Source organism: Mastacembelus armatus, chromosome 4 (genome assembly GCF_900324485.2).
Source record: "Mastacembelus armatus chromosome 4, fMasArm1.2, whole genome shotgun sequence".
Classification (NCBI taxonomy): Eukaryota; Metazoa; Chordata; class Actinopteri; order Synbranchiformes; family Mastacembelidae; genus Mastacembelus; species Mastacembelus armatus.
The window spans coordinates 18,020,748-18,047,845 of record NC_046636.1 but is presented as its reverse complement, the minus strand read 5'-3'; the positions used below and the strand labels follow the sequence as shown (position 1 = coordinate 18,047,845).

Here is a 27,098-nt window from a genome sequence, read left to right as displayed (position 1 = left end):
GTTCCATTTCAAACTTCTGGTCAGTGTTGGAAACTCAGAACCCAGGAAGCTCAGCAAGTACTTTGAAATGACTCTAATGCAGTTAGTGTAGAATACGGTGGACATGAACAAAAGCTTAACCTCTCTGTAGCCCCTCGGCAAAAAACAGTCAAGGCATGAACAAAAACTACACAAACAATAGGCTTACCTGTCACATGTAGGCTAAAAACATGAAAGCTACACAAGGCTAAGGTCATAAGCAGACAATGACAATTTGGGAGTGAATAAAGGTGGGTTGGGGGTATAAATAAATCCCTGGAGGCAGATGAGCAGACAAGGAGCAGGTGAGTGTTAGAGGGGGAAAAAAAACAAGGGTGGGAAAGGGAAGGGGGTGCAGGATTTATAAGTAAAACAGGGAGATATTTAGGAAGGGCATCAACAAGGTAAAAGCATAAAAGCAGTAAATAGTGAAATTTTCCTATAATAAGATCCTCAAAATTCCAGCATGGAAAAACAGGACTACATTGTGACTCAAAGTCAAAATCTTTTGTTGTTGCAACTGAGAAGAACAACACACCAACATAGTTTCAACATTTATTCAAACTGACCCAGAATCTAAAAGTTATTTAATTTAACCTACAACATTGTGTTAGTAGTTACTCCAGTGGTGGAACCATAGCTTATGTTCTCTGTTAGCAACGCACGAAATGGAAATACATTTTGTTTGGCAGTTGGCTGTTTTTTTCCCCCAAGATACATCATGTTTTTATGTACACAGATTTGACTTTTTCTATCTAAGAACCAAATATTTTCTAATGCAATTAGTCATCTTTCTGATGATTCAATCAATTTGACGAACTTCTAATCCAATGAAAAAGCTTCAACTTTGAGTCAACTAACATAAGGGGGAAACTAACATGGGGGGAAATGAGTCATTTACTTTACCAAGATCAAGTGTGGCCATGATATCTTTCTTCTTCTTCTGAATTACTTCACTACAACTGACATCAGTTCTCTGTAGGTCCCAACTTCATGCAAGACATGCTGTTATTCTTTCAACCACACTACATTTATTTGCCATGGGACAGACAGAAGTGTTGGTACATATACACAGTCTGTGATTCTGGTCTCATCCCCCTCTGATTTCATAAACCAGCCAAGTTCCAGTACATCTCACTTAACTTAATTCAGGTAATCATGTTTAGGAGCAATGGGTCTGGTCCAAATTAGTCTGGCCTCCCCAGCATCAGTGTTTGGAAAAAAACAAACAAAAAAGAAAACAAAATAAAAACAAAAGCCTGTATTTGTCATGCACTGGTTTCTGCGGGAAATGCAATCAGTGACTAAATGGATTAACTGCAGATTGTAAAAAAAAAAAGTCAAATGACTGAGGCTTGATGAGATGGACGAGCATTTGTCTAAACATTCAACAAATTAGTCATCGTTTGGACAAGAGCCTCATGGCATGAGGGTAGTTTGGAGAAAAGGAAATTTAGATATGTGACATCACAAACCTTAAAGTGGTCAGAAGGATTTGAGAAGATATGTGGACCAGCTGAACCTAAACCTGAGCTGGCATAACTCTCGGCTGCTTCACCATTCAGTCTCGTTCTTTCATACTATAATCTTTGCAAACTCATCAGTCTACTCCATGATATGCTGCTTACAGCTGTGTTCAAGGAGCTTTAATCAAAAGCAAAGAGGCTGAGGGGGAAGAGGTGAGGGCTCATGCGTAACACTCATCGCAGTGGTCTCCCCCCCGAAAGCCACTAGCCAGATGTCCACATGGTCTGTATCATTTATGAGCTCACCAGAGACAAGTCATGACTTCACTGCAACAGGGCCAAGTCTAACACATCATTATTACAGCACGTTGTTCTAAACCAAATCCATACAGGAGGTATACGCACTATGCTCTCACACATCTGGCTCACCCAGTGCAGAACTGTTGATAAAAATAACAAACATTTCATTAATTAATATGGAGATTTATTGGATATAACTAGTATACAAATATTGTGTGTATTTAGAGTATATAAACGTTTTAAAAAGCAAAGGAAACCATAACAGCAAACCAAAAGTTTTACACATTTACAACGTCCAATAAAGGCAATCTTGGCATCATGGGAAACATCAACTTCTTCACTGTTCTCTTTGAGCTTGAACAATTAAACTTGAACTGAAATAAAACCAAGCAGGCCAAAAATCTATAGACATTTCATGAAATTAAACATAAGCACAGAAACACACAAACATAAACAAACTACACATTCATAGAAAAACATGAGGTAGTCTAACAGTTAAAAAAAAAATACAATCAATAGCTAGTTACATGGATTTGTGCTCCAAGTACAGCTGTTTTCAGATCAGCAATGAGTCATAACCTTTAACTACTTAAGCACACAAATTTTAACAATAGTCCATCTGTATGATACAACATCATGTTGATCATATATACCAGCTTATTACTATCGATGGTGGTGACGGGTAAGTAGTTTTCCCACCGTTCAACTGGGTAACGGTTGATATGATCTTGATATCGGAATAGCAACTCTTAAGTGTATCATTAGTTTTGATTGAAAAAATATGCACAAATGATCTCAAATGAGAAAATTACATCAAGGGCATAAATTGAGAATCAGCCGCTAAACAGCATGACACGAAGGGGTGGACTGAATAATTACATATGGGGAGCTGGATTTGCCACACTCGATAAGAGAAACCACAAAATTACAGGAATGCCGCAAAGCCTTAATCCTACAATGACCACTGATTATAGGCTGTGGCACATTTCCACACTGCCAGACATGGATCTTTCACTAAGTGTATTCTGTATGCAGTGGGCTACAGTGTTGTTATTCACAATAATGCTGCTTGACAACAGCAACAGCGCACAACATGCAGTTTATTTCCTGTATAAAAGAGCTTTACTGTATAAAGGTTTCAAATGTGTTCAGGCATGGATACACACCTGGCATGACGCCCACTGAAATAAACAAGATCTAATGTTCCTCCAAACCCAAGTGGTTCTAATATAACTTAATAAAAAAATGTTTCTCAAGTGTTATTGAAAACAATGGAGTTTACAGAAACAAAGTAATACAATGCTGGATTTCCCCGTTCTATTGAATACATGCACATTTCTTATTTCAAATTTGGTTTAAGTGCTAAGCAGATAAATGCCATTGCAAAACTGGTTGGGCATCTAGTTTTGTTATGTGGCAACAACTGAACTTCACTAGTAGAATATAAAATATAATAAAATATAGTTTAATAGCCTTGCTACAGCTTATTCAAATCTATAAATTGACATATTTATTTACTTCACATGAAATATTTTAGTAAACAAATGATTTATACAAAATGATAATCAATCTGGAAAAGCGTCACTAATGAGTCATTACTGCCAAGTGGGAAAAGAACACAACCACCCAAATGCTAGACAATCTATAATACTGTTTATGCACAACAGTGGATTTGTAGACCACATACAGGAAATGTAATATGCCGGCAATGCTTTGTTTAAAAATCATTTACATATAACACTCATTTCAAACATGTTTTATGACACATTCTTAAATAAAAATGAATATGAAAGTTGCAATAAATTGTAAATAATGGGTACTGGTATTTAGGAGTGATTTATTTTTAAATGTAGGCATACATATTTTAATTTTTTGGCCAACGTGTCATAAAACATGTCATAAAGCTTTTATGAATTATCTAAATAAATCTCAACAGTAATGTGTTACATAAGAGCACATCCACAGTTCACAGTACTTACACACATAGAAGACATAGATATCTCTTGGTAAATATATTCCAAAAATATAATTCTATACACAATATATATATATATATATATTTATTTATTTATATATATATATGTTTACTCTTCCCTCTGTAGAAAGATTTATACATGTTTACATAAGAAAAGAAAAAGAAAATCAAAGTGAAATAAACATTCAGTTTTTCTTGTCACCCCTTACCAGACACACACAGTCTGATAGAAACACATATAGGTTAATGAGGGAGGGTGGCAGAGCAAACATTCATATTTTTCTGAGACGGTGGGGTAATCGTGGCATTGCAGTTTTGAAGAAGTAAGTATGAAAATATATATGACATAAGAACAGCTTATTCACCACACTGTCAGTGCCAAAATTTATACAAAAACAACTGGATAAGGAACTCCATACACTGTACTTTTAGTTATATAAAGTAATTTACTGAGGAAAAATGGCAATAGACTTAATGAATCAATTAACTGTAAAAAGTTATCAACGGATAGATCTGTCTTTACTAGTAGCCTCGGTGTGAAGAGATATGCGTTAGTACTCTATGTGAAATATGTTAATCCATGATTTGGGATTTTTAGTATTCTTTATGCAAGTGATATCCCAAGTTGATTCTGCCATTCAGCACTGTGGTTCTTATTTAACATGAGTAATGTTATTAATCTGACTAATCTCATCTAAAGGAAAAATACAAAAAACGAAATCTGCCTACCCACTCAGCCTCCTAACATTTTTCAGTATTTACAATATTTACAAAAATATACAGGCCATATGTAGGAAAAATGCTTATTCAGGTATTTTTTTAGAATGAGTTATAATGGCTGATACCACTGTAAGCATAGGGAAACATGTTTGCGTATGGATTCAAAATATAGATATAACATTAATTATACTGCATTGAATAAGCTAGCACGATGAAACAGCCAGCCTTCTAAGTTATGTATACTATGTTAGGCTATGTACCTCCTACTATCCCCTTCCAAGGCTTAAAAATACACCTACCAATAACCCTAGTTCACTAATTAACACACCGTATCTTACTTTAACACAGACAGTCTGGTGTTTAAAAGTTTAAATCTGCATACTTAAATCTTTTAAAATTTTAAACCTTTAATTTGAGCTCACTGTTTCCTTCTTCTCCCAGTCTTCATGCTAAACTAAGCTAATCAGCTAATCAAGTGGCATCAGTCTTTTTCTTTAATACTTGGATTAAAAGCAAAGAAATGTATTTTCCAAAAATCTGAAATCTTCCATTAACAACAGCTAGTAATACACATACATACATATGACATTGTGCAACAGCATCAACTCAAATGCGTTACTATAACTACTATATAGAAAGCATGGGTAAAATATGTTTTACCAATTTGAGTGTACAAATCCATAGTGAGGGAAAATTAGTAGAATGAGACCATTATAAATGTGGCAATTTATCAGAATGTTTTTCACATTTTTCTATCTTTTTCACATTTTTAGTGTTTTCCTCTTTTGTGCAGCAGGTTAGGGTAATTAAGGACAGGGATGGAAATGTGTTGACAGGTGCCACAAGTGTGATGGAAAGATCGAAGGAATACTCTGAAGAGTTGATGAATGAGGAAAATGGTAGAGAGCACAGAGTAGAGGAGGTGACTGTTGTGGAGCAGGAAGTAGCAAATATCAGTAAGGATGAAGTGAGGAAGGCGTTGAAGAGGATGAAGAGTGGAAAGGCAGTTGGTCCTGACGACATACCTGTGGAGGTATGGAAGTGTTTAGGAGAGGTGGCAGTAGAGTTTTTGACTGGGCTACTTAACAAGATCTTGGAGAGTGAGAGGATGCCTGAGGAATGGAGGAGAAGTGTACTGGTGCCCATCTTTAAGACGAAGGGAGACGTGCAGAGTGGAAACTACAGAGGTATAAAGCTGATGAGTCAAACAATGAAGTTATGGTAAAGAGTAGTGGAGGCTAGGCTGAGGTCAGAAGTGAGCATTTGTGAGCAGCAGGATGGTTTCATGCCAAGAAAGAGAACCACAGATGCAATATTTGCTTTAAGAATGCTGATGGAGAAGTATAGAGAAGGCCAGAAGGAGCTGCATTGTGTCTTTGAAGATTTGGAAAAAGTGTATGACAGGGTGCCGAGAGAGGAGCTGTGGTTTTGTATGAGGAAGTCTGGAGTGGCAGAGAAGTATGTTCGAGTGGTGCAGGACATGTATGAGAGCTGTAAGACAGTGGTGAGGTGTGCTGTAGGGGTGACAGAGGAGTTCAAGGTGGAGGTGGGACTGCACCAAGGATCGGCTTTGAGCCCCTTCTTGTTTGCTGTGGTGACGGACAGGCTGACAGATGAGGTTAGACAGGAATCTCTGTGGACCATGATGTTTGCAGATGACATTGTCATCTGTAGTGAGAGCAGGGAGCAGGTAGAGGAAAATCTAGAGAGGTGGCGGTTTGCTCTAGAAAGGAGAGGAATAAAACTTAGCCACAGTAAAACAGAGTACGTGTGTAAATGAGAGGGACTTAAGTAGAACGGTGAGGTTACAGGGAGTAGAGGTGAAAAGGTGGAGGATTTTAAGTACCCAGGGTCAACATTTCAGAGCAACGACAGTGTGGAAAAGAAGTGAAGAGACGTGTGCAAGCAGGTTGGAATGGGTGGAGGAACGTGTCAGGTGTGATGTGTGACAAAAGAGTGTCAGCAAGAATGAAAGGAAAGGTACAAGAAAGTGGTGAGACCAGCAATGTTGTATGGTTTAGAGACAGTGGCACTGAGAAAAAGACAGGAGGAAGAGCTGGAGGTAGCAGAGCTGAAGATGTTGAGGTTCTCTCTGGGAGTGTCGAGGATGGATAGGATCAGGAATTAATACATCAGAGGGACAGCTCATGTTAGATATTTTGGAGAAAAAGCCAGGGAAGCCAGATTGAGATGGTTTGGACATGCTCAGGGGAGGGACAGTGAATACATTGGTAAAAGGATGCTGAGGTTAGAGCTGCCAGGAAGGAGGCCTAGAGGAAGACCAAAGAGGAGGTTCTTGAACGTAGTGAAGGAGGACATGAGGATAGTTGGTGTGGGTGTTGGAGGATACAGAGGATAGGGTTGAATGGAAGCGGATGATTTGCTGTGGCGACCCCTGAAGGGAGCAGCCGAAAGGAAAAGAAGAGTGTTTTCCTCTTTTGTTTACATTCAATTATTGCATTGCAAGTATTGCATCTTTTAAAAGTCAAAATTATAATGCACTTTTGTCTGTATGTTATTAGTGGTTGCGTTGCTCCTTTTGCCACCTTGAGGGTTGCATGTCATGATAGAGTAACAAGTTGTAGTCCAGCCATCAATGTCTCACTTAAAAGTATGCTGACATCACCTTCCTGTTGACGTACACTTGCTTGCTTGAAAAAGCCTAATTCACACCATGTAAGGTCAAAACAAAAGGCTCTGTTGCTGTCAGAAAAGAGCAGCACTTGGATTAGAAAGCAATGTCTGGTATAAACTCACAGTTGTTTCTATGAATTGAGGCTGCCAAGACAGATCTCAGAACTGTTACACACCACTAACACCAAGACAGTACATTTGTCTGCACACACACTTCAGGTGGCACAAAGGAACTTACTAAAGGCGATACTGTGTGTTTTCTTCTTTTTTGAAGTCAGCTTCTTTCCTTCCTCACCAAAATAAATCCTTTCATGAAAGGAAATTAACAAAACTGGTCCCTATGAACCGTCAGGCACTCCGTGTGCCGCGGGAGAGCTATGTGTCCCCCTGGGGCATGTCCTGGGCTATGCTGTGCTGCTGCTGGAGCAGGGCGTGCTTTGTGTGCTGCCAATACTGTGGGCCGCACTGCTGTTCTCGGAGGCGGGTTGAGACTTCTGGATCTGCTGTGTGCTAGCTGTCTCACCTAGACATAAAGCAGGACATGGAGTGTGTGGGGGAAGGAAGGGGATTGGACCAGAGGGAAATAGAAAGAAAATATATAAATTATACAGAAAGAAAGTGGTAGGCAGGAACATGACAAATCAGTTTGGGTAAAACTACAAATTGAACTCCCCTTAAACCTCCTTTATGGTGTTGCTGAAGCCAGCAACAATTATTTCAGTACAAAGAAACTGGTTAATATGCAAAGAACTCTAGACTTCATCTGCATTGAACTTTAATAATAACCACAATATTACAAAGTGTTCTCAACACCTCGCAAAGGCCAAAACAACCACTTTGAAAGATATTCTGAACAAAAGAAGATGAGGACATAGCCTGTTCACAGAGTTCAGGTCTTTTCTTATCTGGAATCAATTAGCCTGGCTTTAGTCGATAAAATAGAACAAACACAAAGCAGGATCTTCTGACTGAGCCCAAATCAATGAGTGGTTTATTGTTCTATGTCTAAATAAGCATTTCATTTCATAGGCTCTTAGGATTCAGTACTTAAAAGAAGGGGCAAATAAAAGTGCTTACATTTGCTCAGAAAAATGTCTCTGACAGACAGTGAACAGCTTTTGAAATAAGGCCAAGCCTGTGTTTAATTTGAATGATTTCTGCAGTCTGTACCTTGTTTGATTTATAGCTTCTTTCCTCCCGGAAAAATGAACAATCAACTGTTAATAGTTGAGTGTGTGCCAAAAGTAGTGTGTGCTGGTATGAGCCCTTGCACATATGACAGGCAAATAACATGTGTCCATGGGCGATCCTGCTCCCTATTTTGGGCCCCTGAGTTCTGCTAAAGTTTAACAGAGCAGACCTGCCAGCAGTCTTTTCCTCACAGGACCAAACACTCTACAAACACAGGGATGTGGATTTACCTCGTCTGTCTGAGGAAATAAAAATTCCCAAGTGTAATATTGTCTTTCTAGATATGAGAGTTAAAGGCTGCTTTTATGCCAAAGAAACATACGGTGTATTAAAAACTCTGTATACCATGGTTGTAACAGATGTCTGACTCAGAAACAGTTTGCCTTAACCATTGTACAAGGAATCAGAAATGCATAAGCACAAGTCAGTATCTGTTGAACAATAGCACAGTCAAAATCTTTGAGCTATAAATGCTAAGAATGCAAATATTCTCACAGTGATGGTGCTAACATGCTGATGTTTATCAGGTATAGGTTCTACTCTGATCACCTTCTCTTTTTAGGCCTTTAGTATGCTGACATTTGATATTTAGCAATGAACAAAAAAAGCATATTTGAGGCCCAATGAAAATGTCATTAGTTTTACAGTTGTTTGGTCATAAACCAAAGAACTGGACACATTAAAATTTATTTATTACAATTTGCATCCTGAAGGGAACATGAATTCCATAGCAATCCAGAAACAAAACAAAAATAGATGTCAACACTACAAGTATCAACCTTATGATGATGCCAGGGGATCACCAATTAGGACTGGAGTGCCATGTATGTCAGTATAGAATTTCATATCAATCCTTTCCGTAGTTGTTGAGCTATGCGTGCCTGAACCAAAGTGGTGGAACGACCAACTGTCACTGCCAACCTAGCTATGAACCTATGGTGTGGGATTTCTTATGTCAAGATAACTTATCTTACTATTGTGTTGACCATTGTTTTTTTTAACCCTGTGGCATATGTTTGGGTTTCAGAGCAGAAAATGTGTGAAATTTCTCCTTGTGTATGTGATCTAACCTGTTTTCACACTTGCTTTTAATTTTTTACTGGTTTGATATTTCAGCAGGCCTCATGCAGATCTCTTGGCAGAGGTGACGACAGCCCCCGCAAAATGCAGAGCAAATGTGAGTGCCAAGATATTGAGGAAAATGTCAAGTAATTGCCTTATAAGGAATTTAGCTATTATAGATGAAAACACCCAAATACGTGTGCAATTCCATTGAGTATATGTAATTTATAAAAGAGAAACCCATTTCTCAAGAGGCCAGGAATATTGTTCTCAGACCCCAGAGGGACAGACCCTAATCTGGTTTCATGTTTCATCACTCTGTACACTGATTTAAAATATACTCTGAACTGATATTTTTGATGGTTGTTTTGGGGGAATCTGCATTCTTGGGGTTTACACAGAACCACCAGTGTTGCCATGTAAGGCAATTTCAGCCAAGGCAGCTTAATAGGCACATTCAACATGAACTTAAAGCATACTTTAATAATTTCAAGAGTAACATGTGTCTTTATTCCAAGGTCTTGGCCTTGTTTTTCAAAACTGCTATGCTTGCACCTGTTTTCTATACATGTTAACTTTTGACATCTATTATCTTTGGAAAATTGACCAGTTTATCTTTATTGGCCACTCTAGGAAACTCATAAAACTTAAATCAAGTGACTTCCTAAAAATGAGCCAACAACAATATTGTGATAAAGATAAGGGTACTAAAATCTGACAGCTGATCTTTCTTGCTAAATGAATTCCTGTTCAGTAAACACTTTTAAATAGTAACTGAAGTTTTAAACAGTTTGTAAAACTAACTAGCTTCTAAATTGACAGCTATCAGGGAGGAAGATTTACTACTCCAACTATCCAACACTGTATAAACTATGAGCTCCTTCCAAAACTCAAACACTCACATTGTTGTATTTTCTGAAACCCTCAACTTCCTGACCCCATTTATGAAAGACATCCATGGAGAACACATCAGCCTCAGGGCAACAGGTCAATGGCACAGAGGATCACCAGTCAAACACTAAGGCCAACGAGAACAGGGCAGCTCTATGCAACGGTGAACTCAGTAGGCTGCAGGGAGTGTACTTCCTCTCAAGGGTTGGCTGGGGCCTGCAGGCTGGGGATGATGAGGAAGGTCTTGGCATCTAATGGACAGATTGTGTGTCTTTTCCTGTGAGCACCCGCTAAACCCAACATGGGGAATTTCCAACTTGTCCCCAGCCATTGTACTGAGAATATTCACTGACCACTCCACAGACCCCAAAACATTCAAAGGCAGGAAAGAGAAGAGCTCTTGCTGCTGACCAACAGGATATATTTACAGTAGAGGAGTCAATATGTTATTGTGAACTGGCCTCTGTCAACAGCAGGATGTTTGGCAAATCCCAGCGGCACATTTCTGGCACTGAGATGCTTGCACATTCCTCAGCATCTTATCTTTTCATTAATGCAGAGAGTGGAGCCAGCATCGCAGAGCAGCAGGTGAATGACCTACCTGTGTGTGAGTAGATAAACCACAGTGCTCCGGTCAACAGAGCCCCAATTACAAAGGCTGCAAAGGCGATTCCCACCACCGTTGGTGTGTCCAGCACGTACACAGTGCCTGGGGAAAAAAAGCAGCATACACATAGGTTGACATGTGAACTGGGACACACTTATAGCCTTTTAAACATAAATTCTATGGAGCGCCAATGTTCTCAATAACAAGTAGATAAATAAAATATTATTAAATAATTAATACCTTTCATATTAATATGACCTCCAGTTGGTATTATTGGTATTTGTTTTTTTGACATATTTTATATAATTATTCCATAATGTCATATTTATCTGAGGCTCCAAAAGATACAGTACAGAGGAGTAAAATATAACTAGTGACAACTTACTATTATTAGGATCCTGTGAGTTTGGGGGCGTTTTGCGTGTAGGAGTAACTGCAAAATAAAATAAAATCCAATTTTAATGTATGTTGACCCTCATGTATACTGTTGCATGTAAGCGCTGAAATTTTTAATTAATGAAAATGTAGCAAAATACATGCTCTGAGGATCAGCAGATTGCTGATATTGCAGTGTGCTGATAAATATTTCTCTGTGGAATGCGATACAGAAACCTGAAGCAGGAAAACACTAAGGGGCAGCTATTCTGTAAGCTGACATTGTCCTAAGGGAAGACTCCACTGAGTCCGACCAGTTCGGCCCACCCATTTATTTTAAGCTATCTAGAACATTTTCAAAAGAGAAATTAGCTGTAATGATGTCTTAACAAACGATACAAAGACGCTTGTGTATATGCGAACTCAAGGGGCGAGCCTGGTACATGTCCAAGACTCTAGCACAATGGGTACTATTCTTGTAAAAAACACCTTTGAGTTTTAATCTCACATAATGGATGATGACAGGTCATCAGAAAAGACTTTAATTTAAGAGGGGATGATGGCCAGAGGACATCCTCTCTGCCACCCTCCCTCCACCACCATCCCGCCATTCCACTTTTATCTGTACTAGGTGACTTGTTATGCTAAGAATGCAGAATGTGGTAACACTTTCAATCTCATAAACAGAAGAGAGATGAAGAGCACATTATATTAAAAAGATAGCGGATTGTACTGTAATATTTCTACCATTGTAATCTAAGTGCCTCCATGGTTATCAAGCTGAAAACTTAATGTACCTTTTCAAATGATATCTTGATGTCTACAGGGAACAGTACTGTGTGCTGGGCGTCTGTCAGGTCTTGACTTATATTCCCTACTTTAATAGAACCAGACAGCCCTCTACAACTTGAATCCATGATTTGTGTTTGCAACTTTAACCTGTTCCCAAACAAGAGTTCTGATATCTATGTAAACGTCATTTGTTTATGTAAGTTTGCTTGCTATGGAATGAAAGTGCGCTCCTGTGTAATGACCTGTTTCTGTGTAACTCTGACATCTCTTCATGAAAAGCAGAAACCACTGGTGTTGCCTCTGGCTCTTGACTTGGTGTTCATGTTTACAAAACCAACCACAGCTGACTGCAACGGTGCATAGTTTGTTTCTGCAATCAGCTCAGGTACATATGGCCATTAACAGCACATACAGTACAGTCGATCATATTCAGTGCCTTTACAGGATTCTTATGATGCATCCCATCACACGTCAATCTCAACAGTATATACTTGATGGAATAAAAATCATGTGTGGAAGAATATTTTTTAAAGATTAGTGCTTATCTAGTGGCCATGATCTGCTGAGACACAAATCCTAACACATTCTTTTGATTTGAGGCTGTAAATGTGTTGGCTTAAATGATGAAGTGAGTTACTTCATGGACAAAGAATACAGCCTGTGTGGAGAACAACAAACTTTACTATGCTGACTTTAAGGTAATCAATAACGTATAAAGATAAGCAATCAAAAGTTCACTTTTGGGATATGTTATTTCCACTCCTGGCTCAATAACACAATAGCTATGATATTTTTGTTGATTAAAAATAAATTAATACTACTTGTACTGGTGTAATGATATAGTTAACAGTGCCAACCTCTTAAATAAAAGATGCTGTTCAACTTTTCTTGAATCACAAATCCATAAAAAGGGGTTAAAATTTCTTGATGTTGTGAAGCAGTAAATCTACTTTTGAATGCAGGCTTTTGAAGATGTTTTATTTTTCCATGCACCAAGTTGGCCACAAGTTGAGCTCTTTGGGATGCTGTACAGTGCAGAAAACGCGGCTGCTTGTTTTGTTTGCTCTCCTAGCATAAGAGATGCTTTTGTGTTAAAAACATGACCTTTGAAATAGACTTTATGTTTATTGCATATTTGTGTTTATGTTTGTGTTTGTGCATATTTGTGTTTATCTCCATGGAAAATAAATCCACTAGTGGTGTGGGCATACTACTTTGGATTGGCTAAGCTTACATATTCACTCATTACTGAAAAATGTAGGGTCTCAGCGAGCTCTATAACATCAACGTTAGGACTTCAGTGCTAAAAATGACTACATCCTTATAGTATCTCTGCCCAGTAGTGAAACATATTGTCAAATCATAATGAAATATATACACTCACTTCTGCTAAGCATTTTTCTGTTCAAGCATGACTGCTCACAGTAAAATCTAACTGATATTATATATTTGAGGCCAATACCAATACTGAAATGTGGTTGGACTTAACAAAACTGGCTTACTCTTTACTTAAAACCAGTTAAAGCTCAAGTTGACATATTCAAAATGGCTTGTTTATAAATCTAAAACTTGAAATGCGTTGTTAATATCGTAGAAGGGAAGATAACTCTATTTACATCTGAGAGACCAGAACCACTGAAAGTTGGCATTAAAATATATATATATGTTAGTAATTAATCAGCTGTCGAAATTGCTCCAAATGAAGTCCCTTTCGACTGCGTAAGCTCTAACTGAGAAGGATATTTTACAGGTTGGACTTCAAATAGCCATCCAAGTTGCAGCCTTTTACATATCATTAGCTCCTGCTTCCCTTCTGGGTGGGTATTTAACCCCTCAGTTGTTCTTATGTCATCTTTGTATACCGCCCAACCCCCCTTTTCAAAAATCATGTGGCTGCCACTGCTCGTTAGTGCTTTATGGTGGGCACACAATGTATACAGCATTATCTAAAATCGACCATGCTGATATATCGGTTGGGCTCACACTGCTTGCAATTATGTGATTTATATCAACCTCATGAGTCAATAACATTGACTCAAACTGACCACAGGTCTCCTGTTGATGTCATTACTCAGAGGGAATGCTGATTTGAAAAGCTCTAACATTCTACTAGAGTCTGGGCACCCATGATATCACACCATTTGAGTTTAGGTCATAATTAGTAAAGTGTGATGAAGGTGACCTCAGGACCTCCAGTGCAGCAAGACCAGGCAAGGGAATGAATGAGTAACTAAATAAGCGATGGTCGGGGATCCTTTGGGCTCTGGCCGGAGTCCCAAAACCAACGAGAGGACCACCCCTCCCCTCACACACTCGCGTGCTCACACACTCCCCTTCTCTAGTGGAAAGGAGAGGCCACAGCAAAGGTCCTAAGTGGAAACAACTGGAGCTTGGTGCTGTATGACTCCTCTTTTTCCACCACTTATTCAGCATGGACTGATCCAGAGCAGCCGAACTGGGCCTCAGCGTTAGCACACTCCCCTTTACTGCAGTGAGCCATAGGCTATTATGTATACACACCCAAACACACACACACACACACACACACACACACACACACACACACACACACACACACACACACACACACACACACACACACACACACTTTGTGTACAGACATTTAATGTAAACAGATATATGTGGACACACACACAATGTGCGCACACACACCAGCATACACAATTGCACACCACATTTAATGATGACCAGATGTGGGGAAGCGATGTGCAGTGTTTTGTGGTTTGGTGTAATCTCTAAGTACTGGGCTGAAAATTCTCTGGCGCCTTCGCCCACAGACCGGCTTTTCCCTTTACTCCAGGTTTCTTATCACACTCAATAAACTCATAGTCATGGAAATCAGACCCCAAAACACAACTAGCATAAGGTATTAAATCTCTTTTCTCTTCCTTTCACTGACCTGTTATGTCTGATTGACCCGATCCATCCACCACAACGAGCGGCTTGGTAGACGTCTTCGTGTTTATCATCATCATGAGGATATGAGTCGCAGTAAGCGAATCACAGCTCGTACTGGGCGCTAAGCACTGCATGGATACAATTACAATAAAAAATTAAAGTAGGAACAATAAAAAATCCTACGTCCCTTTAAAAAATGGCTTTAGTGCATTTCATTTTCTACAAAAATGCTTTTGTAACCAAAATTACATTTACATTTCTCAGCCTTAAGTGAATATTTTCTGTCATGCTTTAACAAATGTCCAACTTATTAGCCTCAACCTGCCCTTTATTGTAATCTGAGTACAATTAACACTTACAAGTCAGCCTCGGGCCACTAGTCCACTAGTCTTTTTTTTAAGGTGAAAAGAGGTCAAAATGTAGAGGAAAGTGCTTGTAAGAAACTGTAGGAGTTGGACAGATAACACAGTAAGAGGAAAATAAAAATGATGGCTAAGATGGATGATTATTTTGTTCTGCAGCTGGATACTTGGCAAACCTTGCTCTGATCCATGTTTCCTGCTTAGCTGCTAGGCCTGAGACCGAATGGGTCAAGTCAGCCAGAGTAAAGATGCTGCACTACAACATGGACTTCTTCGCTAACAAACTCTGCTAATTATGGCTCCAGAGAGACACTAAAACAACCTTGATAGTTTGTGCAGTAAAATTATTAAACATGCAAAAAATAAAAGCAGCTTGAAGAAGATGATTATGCATACCAGTGGTAGTCTTTGGTTGTTCTGAGATTTCTTAGTGCACAAAGACATCTCACAGTGCAGGAAAAGTAGGGATATGTTGAAATTTGAGTTGAAGGTGAAGCTGAATCTTTTCTTATTCAGCTGTGTGTGAGAGACAAGGAAGTCCCTCTGAGGATAGAAAGTGACAGAGTCATCTGTGGGGCAGACCGTCTCAATGAGAGTGTAGTCTGAGCCTACGCTGGGACTGGAGTTGGGGGAAATTGAGCACGATATGATGGTGAACCCCAGATCCGGATCTGATGTGGTTGATGTGACCTGAAGCACACGAGAGAGAAGAAAAACAGTTATTTTTCCTATTCATGGATCGTTTGTCATTTGTCACGACAAGCCTCTATATAAGCATATTATGACTGATGAATGAAACTGTTTGCAAGAATACAATGCTACCCTGATAAAGAGCTAAATTGATTTTTTCTACACAGCAATTATTTATACTCTTATGTTTCAATGTACGCAGAACTTTGCCACCAATCGTGCAATTATGTACTCAAAAAACCCATTACTTTTTTCTCTAATAATCCGCTGAAGAAAGGCGTAACGAGTACTTGACATTTTGGGATAAACACTTTTTGCTTTCTTAGTAAACATGAACCGACAGCAAGGGGTTAGTGAGCTTAGCTTGGCATAAAGATTTAAAACAGGGGGAACCAGCCAGTTGACATGACTCAGGAAGTTACTGCTTCCAGCAAAGAAATAGTCTGGCAAATAAACCCCTCAAAAACCACATGGTGTCATTTTTTATAAATTGTATGAACTAAGTCCAACAACACTCACATTTAGTCCTTTTTGTTGTCAAAAATAATGTTAACAAATAATGTTAACATGTTTTTTAAATGTTTTGTTAATAGTTTTTTATATATATATATTAAAACCAAGGTAAAAGGTCTTAATGCAAAACTAGGATGGCTCTGCCCTGGCTTGGGTGTGGCAAGTGAAATTTAACTCAGCTTTATGAAAAATTGTGGTTATTTATTTAGCTGGGGGGGGGGGGGGGGGGGGGGGGGCGCAATTACTTTTTCACATAGAGCCAGGTAGGTTTGGACAGTTTTCTCCCTTAATAAATTAAATCATCACTTAAAAACTGTATTATGTGTTTACTCAGGTTATCTTTGTGTAATATTAAAATTTGCTTGATGATGTGAATCATTTTAGTGAGGGGGGCAAATACTTTCACTCAGCACTATATATTTCCCAAAATAGCAAGATGTTCCTAACTGCACTGATTATTATTGGTAGAAACAAGACCAGAAATAAAATAGAAATGCTGCTTTTTTGATCATCATGTGGACACAAAAACAGCTCAAAAACAGCTCAGCCTGCTGACGGTGTAAATAGATGACTGTTTGCTAACACATCAGCTGTATCACCTGCAACTAAGGAGCAAAAAAACTTTCTTTAATGCAATTTCCAACCTGTTTTACTACAAATCTGGGTTGAGCATGAAAACATTAATTCTGGAAAGAAAAACCCAAAACAACCATATCATAGCTGTACATTGTATTCATCCCTGCTAACTGATGCATTTGCCACTGTGAGTGTCTGGAACCACTGCGACACAATATTGACACAAGACAGAAACCCAAACAATTTTCTGTAAGTAGCATTTCAATCCCAGTTATGACGGTAATAATATCTTTCCATCCATAACCACAAGACAGTCCCCAGTTCCCCCATTTTAGATTGTCAGTGATGGTATCCTCATTAGAAAGGTCTTGGCCAGAATGAAAGACAGACACAGACACATAAAAACAAGATTAAAATAACACAGATTAAGGTTTATAATGTATACCAGAACCTCTGATCTGATTATACATATATATATATATATGTATTTATATTTATATACAACAACATATCATATTGTACGTGCACAATTGGCAAAAGCTATGCTTTAAATACACAAAAAGCCACTTGTGTGCTCTTGTGCACCTTTTGGCTATAGCACCAGGTCAACTCCCAGCACAGTGTGAGTTCTGATGAGAGGGTTATGCCATATGCTCATACACAGAAAACTCTTTGTAACCTGCTGGCTCTGTGTCCACACTGTCAGAGAAGCATCCCTCACTGATACCATCATAAATCATCTGCTCAAAGTATGAGTCTTTACCAGTCTTTACCATTTTCTGCATACATGTAACCTCTCCATGACTCTTGAAAAATGAGTAATATGAGCAAGTCAAACACAAGTGAGGGCTAAAAGTCAATCACTTTTTTTGCCCCAAACAAGACAAAATACAAATTGACCTTGAGGATGCCGCAAGAACAGATCAAAATCCCAGAGTACACACAGCACAGTTTTCTTACGAAAGTTTCAATTTAGAGACAAAAACACAATTTACATAGGACAATACTGCATTAACCTGAAAAGCCCAAATGATAGTGAAATAAAAATTAAAAAGGTACCTCCACAAAAACTTGTTGGTTTTGTGAAACAGTATAGAAGGCCTGGCGTGAGGGATTGGTAGATGACAGTGTGTTGTATAACTCCATAGTGAAGGTCATGTTGTTGACTGGTTGTCTGGCTGGTCCTGGTACAATCCTGGGAAGTGTTTCTGAGGTTTCCTGGTTCTTTCTGTATGTGCAATTGAACTATGAGGGAATAAGACAAAGCCAACATAAATATCAGAAGGGATCTGACATCAGATTCCATTGCTAAGCCTTCTTACTCTACATGAATGTGTCTTAGTGTGTGACCACATCAAAATAACCAGAAAACACAGAAGAAAAATAAGAGACACTGTATAAACAAGAACAATAACTGGGAGTCTAGGAATGGATGAGGCAAAGGAAACTAAGCAGAGAAGATTCATAAGCAGACATCATGAAAAGATTTCTGGGGCCAGCATCTTAACTAGCAACAAGGGGCTCTGGGATTTGAAGTTTCTTCCAATGATACATAATTTACATAGATGTAGATAATCAGTGGTCTTAACATGTCAACTTTCACCCTGTGATGAAATGTACCTCACAGAGAAAGAACCACAATGAGCTCATTGTCTTACCACTGCGATGGGCTCGGTAAGTGTCCTCTCAAACTCTGGGTGCCTCTGAGAAAGCACCTCTCCAGATTCCAGATCCTCATACTCCACAAGCCCACCACTCCCATCCTTAGTCTCAGCTTGACTTATTAAGACCTGCGAATCACAGGGGAGTCTGTTATTCACAAAACCTAAGCCATATCAGTTAGTAAGTAGTATGAAAAGAAACCTTTCATAAAAGTCATTGCCATACTTTTTTAACAAACCAGTTGTAAGTAGCGCTGCTTAGATCAGGCGCATTTTGAATATTTGAAATGGGTCTCCGAAGATATTTTGTAACCAAAAAGTTGAATTTAAAATGTGGGAATGTCCTGTGGCTTGTGCAGTGGGACTCACACTGGACAGAAACAGAAAACATTCTTTGTGTTTCTCAGTAAACCAGAGGCATGTCAGGGGTCTGAGATGAGCACATGCTGCTCAAGAGAAATTTGATTTAATGTGGTAGTGGGACAATTTCAATAACATGAACAATGTTTTTCTAAAGTCTGCACCAAATGCTAGCTGACCTGGCATTGGTGCAACTGATGAATTAAATCAAAAAGAGAAACAACAGCCAAAACAGATTATCTTTGATTTGTGGGGGCCCAGATGAGGCAAATTGACGTCTGTGGCCCAGAGGTCAGAGGTTATCCCTGCATCCAAGTGCTTACACAAAGGACGACCTTGGACATATGCCCAGATTTTCAGTCAGCATTGGACAGAAAATGTGTTGCTCCAAATTTCCCCCACAAAAGATTTTAAAAGGTCGGGTAGGAAGTGATTCATCTTTGCTTGTTAGAACAAACACACTGAATGGATGCATTCCATAATAATGAAGATAACTGGAAATGTCAGATGTAAATGCTGACTCTCTAAAAAACACTCAAGTGTTTACCATCACATGAAAAAGTACTTCCAAGTCTCTTTTTGCACAATGACATACAAAATATAGTGACAGCACCAATTTTTTTTTTTTTCCATTAATCCACCAAAGAGGATAAAACCAGTTTTGGACATATTTGTGGAAGCAGGGTGTTGATATCATGCTTCTCATTGGACATTTCTAATAGCAGTGGTTAACTGACATTAGACGAGTGGCATTCTGTGGTGAACTATTCACTGGAAAACATCACAGCCGTGTGGAGCCTACAAACACTGATACAGCATACCCGCCACGACTTTTTATAATGTGAGTTTATAAAACTTTACCATCTGACAATGTACAGTTTATGGGCTAAACATGAACGTATGGGTGAGGGCAGCAGGGGAGGGACTAATGAGAATATTGGTGTACTGAGCTACACAATGCAACAGCAAACCTGAAAAAAAAAAACTTATTTGGTTCACGCTCCAGGTAAACAATTTTCACTCAGTAGGTACCATCCTTTAGTTGGGTATCTAATTGCTGTACAACTGACCAGTGTGTCAAATCTCACATATAAACTCTATGCTCAGCATGCTATTGGAATGATGAAATGGAATGGAGTAATGTACAAACTCATGGAGCGCTCAAATTATACAGTAGCTGGTTCTAAGTAGCAGGTAACCACACTAGAAAGTAACTGTAATGTAGGAGAGCAGAAAACTTTTTTCTGGTATTTACAAGAGTGCACATAAGCACAAAAGAAACACAAGAGATATATATTCCACCATTTCTTATGTGCAGAATTATATATGATGGTTTCTAATTTTTGTTTGGCTTTGAAAACACATTCTTTGTATATTTAAGTCTGGGGCACTGAGTGGCCAGTTCAGGTTAGGTTAGGTTAGGTTCATTGGCATGTCTTGTTTGAAACTACAAAGTAATAACAGGTATTATACTCACAGAGTTGATGTACATGGCCATAGGGGTACCCTGCATGGGATATACAGTGGTCTGACACCCAGTCAGAGGGGTTTCCAGTGTGTAGTGGGTGGAATTGACTGTTGCTTTGCAATCTGGGTCTTGGAGCGTGAGGTTGGCATGAGTAAACCCATTTGCCTGAAGAAACACCAAACCCGGAAACACTGGATGAAGATCAAAACTTTTTTCTTTATTAACTAATTTTAGTAGTAAAAAAAAAGAGTCAGAGCGGTTGTGTAAGCCTGAGTTCTCAGGAATAAACAAACTCAACAAGGTGGTCCAACTCCAGCCTCAGCTTCTCCTAATTACAGTCTATGCCAGTTTCCATTCTGTGATGTGGGCTGATTGAGCTGTCCCTGTATACACATGCCAAATCTTGGGAACAGCTCTACATGCTCCAGTGTCACTCTGCTCCCAGGGGAACTGACAGAAATCTGCCAAATAATGGTAAGTCTGTTAACCTTCTTCTAATTATTTCACTTTTCATACTTCCACACTTTATGTTTGTTGTCATCACTGCACCAGGAAAACCTATGCTCCGAGGCAGCTCCCATATTTATCTATAAATGACCATTAGATTTGTGTGTTTAGATATTGTTCTGTTTACCGTCTATCATTACACTGAGCTTCATAGATGGCTGCACAAACAGAAAGCAACAGCCTTACAGCACACCAGTTTCTATTGGCAATTTCCAACGTCACTGAAGACATTTATTCAGCCTTTTAATCAGGCCAGATGCTGGTATTCTCTTTAGCTGTCCTCTATCTTTTTTGTCTTCATTTCATATATCATCATTTGTCATATCAGGGCTGTGTCCGATGAACACTCATAAGAACAAAACAAAGGAAAGGATATCTGACTGATCAGACAGAGGACACATGTCCAATGTGCCACTACAATCACATTTCAAATCAGTAATGACAGTAGATTATCTGGTTTAGAAACAAAATATTGGTTGTTAACAACTGCATAGCTATTAAATGCTAGCTATAACTTTATATATCATCAGATCTTCTTGCTCCTTTACTTCATTATAAAATTTATTATGTGGGAACTGCATGGCTTTGGGTAGTACATAATAGGGTGTGATAAAAAATAATTGAAACATAATGAACTTAATGCATAACAATGTGTGTATGTGCTGCATACAATTTAATCACATCCTGAATTTAATCTGTGTGTGTAGTTTTGTGCTGTGTTACATATATATAAATAAATATTGGTTAAAGTGCAATATGTGTATGTTGTATTATTACACAGGATAATTACGCTGAACTATGAACTATCATCCAAAATCACAGTTACATTAGTTCTGGCTGTATATGCTTCTAGGTAGGGTCTGTGCTGTCCACTCACTTGTAGGCTCTCTTTGTCAATGCTGACCACCATCCTTGTGTCCTCACACTGCACACTGACGGCAACGCTCAGAACACCCCGCTGTTCCTCAGGGTGTCCGCTCTCCCAGGTCTGGTCCTCAAAAGAGGAGGGCAGGTGGGACAGGCTGTCAGACATGGATGGAGAGAAGGGGAAGGGCAAACTGGAGCGACGTGAAGCAATTTCGACTCCTGCATGAGGACTGGAGTCACGCAGGATGGAGAGCTCTGGAGGCAGCATGCTCTCCAGAGGATCCACCACATCTGGAAGTCACACAAAATTAAAGCATCTTGAGGCTGACAGGAAAACTATGTTATTATTATTATTGTTATTATTATTATTATAATATTAGTACTATGGTATAGTACTAGTCATTCAAACATTTGAGCTGCTGCTAATATATATGTCCTGCACATTTTATTTTTATCTATAAAATTACTCAATACAATATTCATATTTCTGTTGAAGTACAATCTAAACTAAATAGAGCATTCAAAGGATATTTTGTCCATTTACCTGGCTCTCTGAGATGAATACTGAAGTGGTTAGCCACTGGAGTGATGGTGTAAGATGTGACTGGACTGTAGCCATGTTCCTCTGCCCACTTGATCAAGGCTTGTGATCCGGATGGTAACTGCTGCTTGGGGGATATTGATACTTCCATCAGCTTCTTTGCATCTGAACTCATGCTCACAGTGTCAGAGGCCTGTGGACAAGAAAACAGTCGTAGGGTTTATTTTGTGTTATTAGATATTTTATTAACTAAAAAAGGACCTCCTTTATGAGCTTAAGACAAAGAATGCATGATTTGCTCTTCGGGAATTATTATGGATATTTAACTTGTACTGTCCTGCACTCATTCTGTGTCAAGCGTGAATCATGTGAATGAGTGTGAGGTAATGGGCGTGCCACAGCTCGATCGATGCTGAGACACCAACATGTTAGTTATCTTCGAAAAAATTTGTGTCCTGCCCTATTGCATACCCTTCCTGTGTGAGTGATTATTTCTCACAGCCATTTCCCACACTTTTAAGTCTCTTGAGCAATGCTGTGAAGAACCCAATTTCTGACAGAAGATAGCCTCAGTTTTACGAGGCTGTCATAATCACATATATAGCTGATGCTCTCCCAAACGCTGTTTGCACAAGCACAGCATCCTGTCTACAGGTTTGGTGTTCACACCAAACCTTTTTTATCAGAAAAAAGAAAACATTTAAACTACAGTAACTATTTAAACACATACTCACCTTTCATTTTAATTTTAATTTAATTTAAATTGTTTACCTGATCCACACACTGTAGTGTTGAGATGCAACAATGAATCAATGAACAGAAAATACACCTGCAATCCTTTCGATAATCAAGTAACAAGACTTGGTGTTTCTGGAAATGCTGGTGGATCTGGGTGGCAGTACTTAGAGCTACATGCTGCTAGTTAACATGGACACAATGACAATTTTAATACACTGAGTGATGGAACGACAGATCAACTGAAACTATATCATTAACTCTGGAAACTCACCGTGGGCATGTGTCACTATTCTATTGACAAATTTTCATTGCAAAATTATTCAACAGATTCTCAACTAAAAAAATGCCCTAATGTGCATTTAAATCTGCTGTGCATTATGTAAATAAGGAAATTCACAATTTAAGCAGAAAAAGCTCTAAATCCCTTGGACAAACTACAACACTAAGTAGTAGTGTCAAGTGAGCATAAGAAATCCATCAGCCCCTTTGCCATCCATGTTTGGTGTTATAAGAATTTTCACAGGCCTTAACCTAACTGTGCACTCACACAATCCGACTGACCTACTGTGTAACTGTGAGTAGGCAGCTGTAAAAACACACCATGCCTGGTAAAGGTGAAGTGTCATGTCTGTAGCAGCCCTTTAGGGGTATCAGCATTACACCGAGGGAACACAGAACCCCTGCACACCTCAAATGAAATCATTACATGACTGGCAAAGCAGAGGGGGCGCACACACGAAAACAGAAAATGGATGGGTAGCATGGCTCAGACATAGACTACCAGATGTCACCAGGCCCAGTAGAAATAAAAGTTGTGGGGTATTAGTGAGTTTCTTTTGGTTTTACTGCACTGATTTTTTTGGTATATAAATAGATTTTATTATTCCGTGCCTGAAGCAATTACAGTGTTTGCACAACTGCCATTTCCCCATCGATGTGATCTATGGTTGAAATATTCTTCCAAAGTGTACATAGATGTCATATTCTAAGAGTTCCTATGAGTCCTGAGAGACTGGAGTAACACTAATGAAAATTTAATATCAAAACTGTAGCGCTGATATGTATAAAACCATATTTCTAAGTAAAGGGCACTCTGATATATTGCAGTAGTTAGGCAACATTAGTCTTTTGTGTGTGGCAAGGAGGTCCTAACAACTTGCAGCTTAACAAAGTGGCTGAAGCAAACACTGCTGATAATTCACATTGTGACTGATGAGAAGCAGCTCAGGCTCTATTTGTAGCTATGAAGCTGCAGTCATCCTGCCTCTGAAAATATGCGATACCCCCACCACTCCTGCCCCTTGCTCTCCGAGTGTGATGACAATATCTGGAGCTGCCGCGATGAAATTTCACAGTTCCTCCAAATCCTTACAGCTCTCGTGCAATGGGTGCCATGTGCCAATTCAAAACACATTCAGGTGTGACAAAATCTTTGGTGAGTAGTGCAAGTGATGACATTTCTGTCTAAGTCATGACTCATGTCATAAGACTATGTCAAATCTCAGTAAAAATCTGTGACATTCATAAAGGCAATAAAGTCATCTCTGAGTGGAAAGCTTTTGTCTGTTATCGTGCTACAAGCTTACCACCACTTTAAGCTTGCCAATCACACTGTGGGGCTTGATGACCCAGTTGACAGACTTTGAGCACTTGAGCAGCAAGATGACGTCACGATGCAGTGGAGCACCATCCTCCAGAGGCCGTAGATCCACTATGACATCCACCTGGAAAGCGCTGCAGAAAAGCAAAGAAAAGAAAGAAATTTTGGATGGTTAGATCAACGCAGTATCTTCATGCCTTATGTGTCTGGCCAACTAATTAAAAAGCTGGAAGTGCTCTCAGAGAAAAAACAGACATATGCACTACAGACCAGATAGCACTAGTGAGATAAAACCCAGCTACCAATGCATTCCCAGATTTTTGGTCTTTTGAGTGTACAGAAAAATCACTCCACTGGGGGAGTGAAGAGATTATCTGGCAACCTGGACTTTTAGACCCAGTTTTGAAATCTTTCTCAAAAGAACCCGCGTTCATGTTAGTTCTCATCCAAAACAAACTCCACAGAGATTAGTGAGAGCGTCTTGACCTCAAAAATAAACTATGACAACATGTATTCTGGGCTCTTGACTGCTTTGGCTGCTCACCTGCTGGAGTTGGGGGCTTGGAGTTCAATGATGTGGACTTCTTGGTCTTTGTCGGGTCCAGACAGGACACAACCTTTTGATGCCTGTGGCTCCAGGTAGCCACCCAGGTAGTTCAGAGACAGGAACTTGTTATCAATCTTGCAGGTGTCAGAAAACACTGGATCTGAGAGTGGAGAGATATTTGTGTTACTGGTCAGGGGTTCTGTGAGAATATTTTGATCTCCCAAGGGATAAATATAACTTTTTTGATACCTCTCCACCACATAGAGGCCAGAGCATGAGGTCAGTTACAGAACAGCACCCCCTGCTTCTGGGAGGAATTCAGTGTCCTGCTCACAGAGACATCAGAAGGGGTGTTTGTTTGCCTCAAGTCAGCCATTCCAGCTGAGACTGCAGCTGGTATTCCCATTGTCTCACATCCAAATGCAGTACTAACAAAGAGATTTTCTTGGATGAGGTGTTCTAGGTGGCATGACCTGTCTTCCTATTAACCACTCAACAGGGAAATTCATCTTTTCAATTTAACCTAGGAAAACTAAATCAGAAACTTTATCCGAGGTCCTACACTATGTATGAAAATAATATCCATAAACACATTTGATAAAAACCCTCTTGTGTTCATTCCTTAACTTTCACAACTGTTCAAAGACTTGCTAAATGAAAGAACCTTCAAATCATGAAAAGTGAAGCCCTGTTTCAGCAGTCAGAGAAAACACAAGACAGATGCTTCCTTATTTGGCAAACAGAGCTCTGGGTAAAGTGTAAACTGAAGGTTGGCACCTTCCACTCCGGAAACCCTGTGGCACTTTAAAGAGCTGAGGAGAGACCTTCAGTGCAACTGGATAGGAAGCAAAGTGAGAATCGGTCCATCTTCATGATACACTGCTGAAGACATGAAGGAGGGGAAATTTACAGCTCTTTGCTTGAAGTAAACACCACAGCACTCTGGCCTTTTGCCAAACCCAAGTCTCCTAATGACACAAGGCAAACACTTCATGGCTGAGCAACCACTCTGCTTTACACAGCAACCAACCACATAAAGAGAGAACTTATCACCAGCAGTAGTGGAGCCATTATTTCTTTCTACCTCTACAAGGTGTCCCCCTCTGATAGCCAGTGCACCATGAAGTGCAACCTGCTCTGTGTTCCCTGCAAGAACTTGCCCATGGAGAAAGAAGAATCAAAAGTCCACAGCTCAAATGTGTGGACATCAATCATAACCTCCCCCACAGTTTCTTTGCTTCAGACTTACTCTTTCTTTATGTTGCCAAGATAAAAAAGATAGCATGTGCTCACAGTGTGATGGAAAAGGGCCAATTATGAAATGATTTCTTTATCAAAACAATATGAGTTTGGCTGCTCTATACAGCGGTTGCTTCTCTGTTATATTTCTGACAATGTAGTTTCTCCAGGATTGCTTGTTGCCTCCAGAATTCTGGGACTTGTAGTATTAAACCATACCAACTAGTAACTAGCAGTGTAAAATAAAAAAGACTGAACTGTAAAGAAAAATTACTTTAAATGCCAAGTTGTCCCTTTTATATTTTGAGCTCAAATCTGTGTTATAGTTTCATGCTTTAGTTTCTCTGAATTCTGACATCTCTATTCTGTATCCAATGCAGATTATCACACATTATTACTGGCATACAAACACAAAACCCAGATGATCACAGGACTCAAAAAGCACAGGCCTGACTTGATGTGATTTTCAACTCTCAGTT

At 39.3% G+C, this 27,098-nt stretch overlaps 1 protein-coding gene across 1 annotated transcript in view; it reads right to left on the bottom strand.

Annotated features, from left to right (window-relative positions):
• Positions 1 to 6,800: 6,800 nt before the first annotated feature.
• Positions 6,801 to 27,098, bottom strand: part of tgfbr3 (transforming growth factor, beta receptor III) — a 62,779-nt gene continuing 42,481 nt past the window's right edge. The window contains exons 6-17 of the mRNA XM_026305063.2: positions 25,378 to 25,540; positions 24,820 to 24,967; positions 22,499 to 22,688; positions 21,965 to 22,245; positions 20,590 to 20,745; positions 18,750 to 18,881; positions 18,151 to 18,336; positions 15,709 to 16,002; positions 14,952 to 15,078; positions 11,250 to 11,297; positions 10,859 to 10,966; positions 6,801 to 7,636 (exon numbers count right to left, since the gene is read on the bottom strand). Of these exons, the coding sequence (XP_026160848.1) occupies positions 7,518 to 7,636; positions 10,859 to 10,966; positions 11,250 to 11,297; positions 14,952 to 15,078; positions 15,709 to 16,002; positions 18,151 to 18,336; positions 18,750 to 18,881; positions 20,590 to 20,745; positions 21,965 to 22,245; positions 22,499 to 22,688; positions 24,820 to 24,967; positions 25,378 to 25,540 (1,952 nt within the window). The 3' untranslated portion in view covers positions 6,801 to 7,517. The remainder of the gene's footprint in view (positions 7,637 to 10,858; positions 10,967 to 11,249; positions 11,298 to 14,951; positions 15,079 to 15,708; positions 16,003 to 18,150; positions 18,337 to 18,749; positions 18,882 to 20,589; positions 20,746 to 21,964; positions 22,246 to 22,498; positions 22,689 to 24,819; positions 24,968 to 25,377; positions 25,541 to 27,098) is intronic.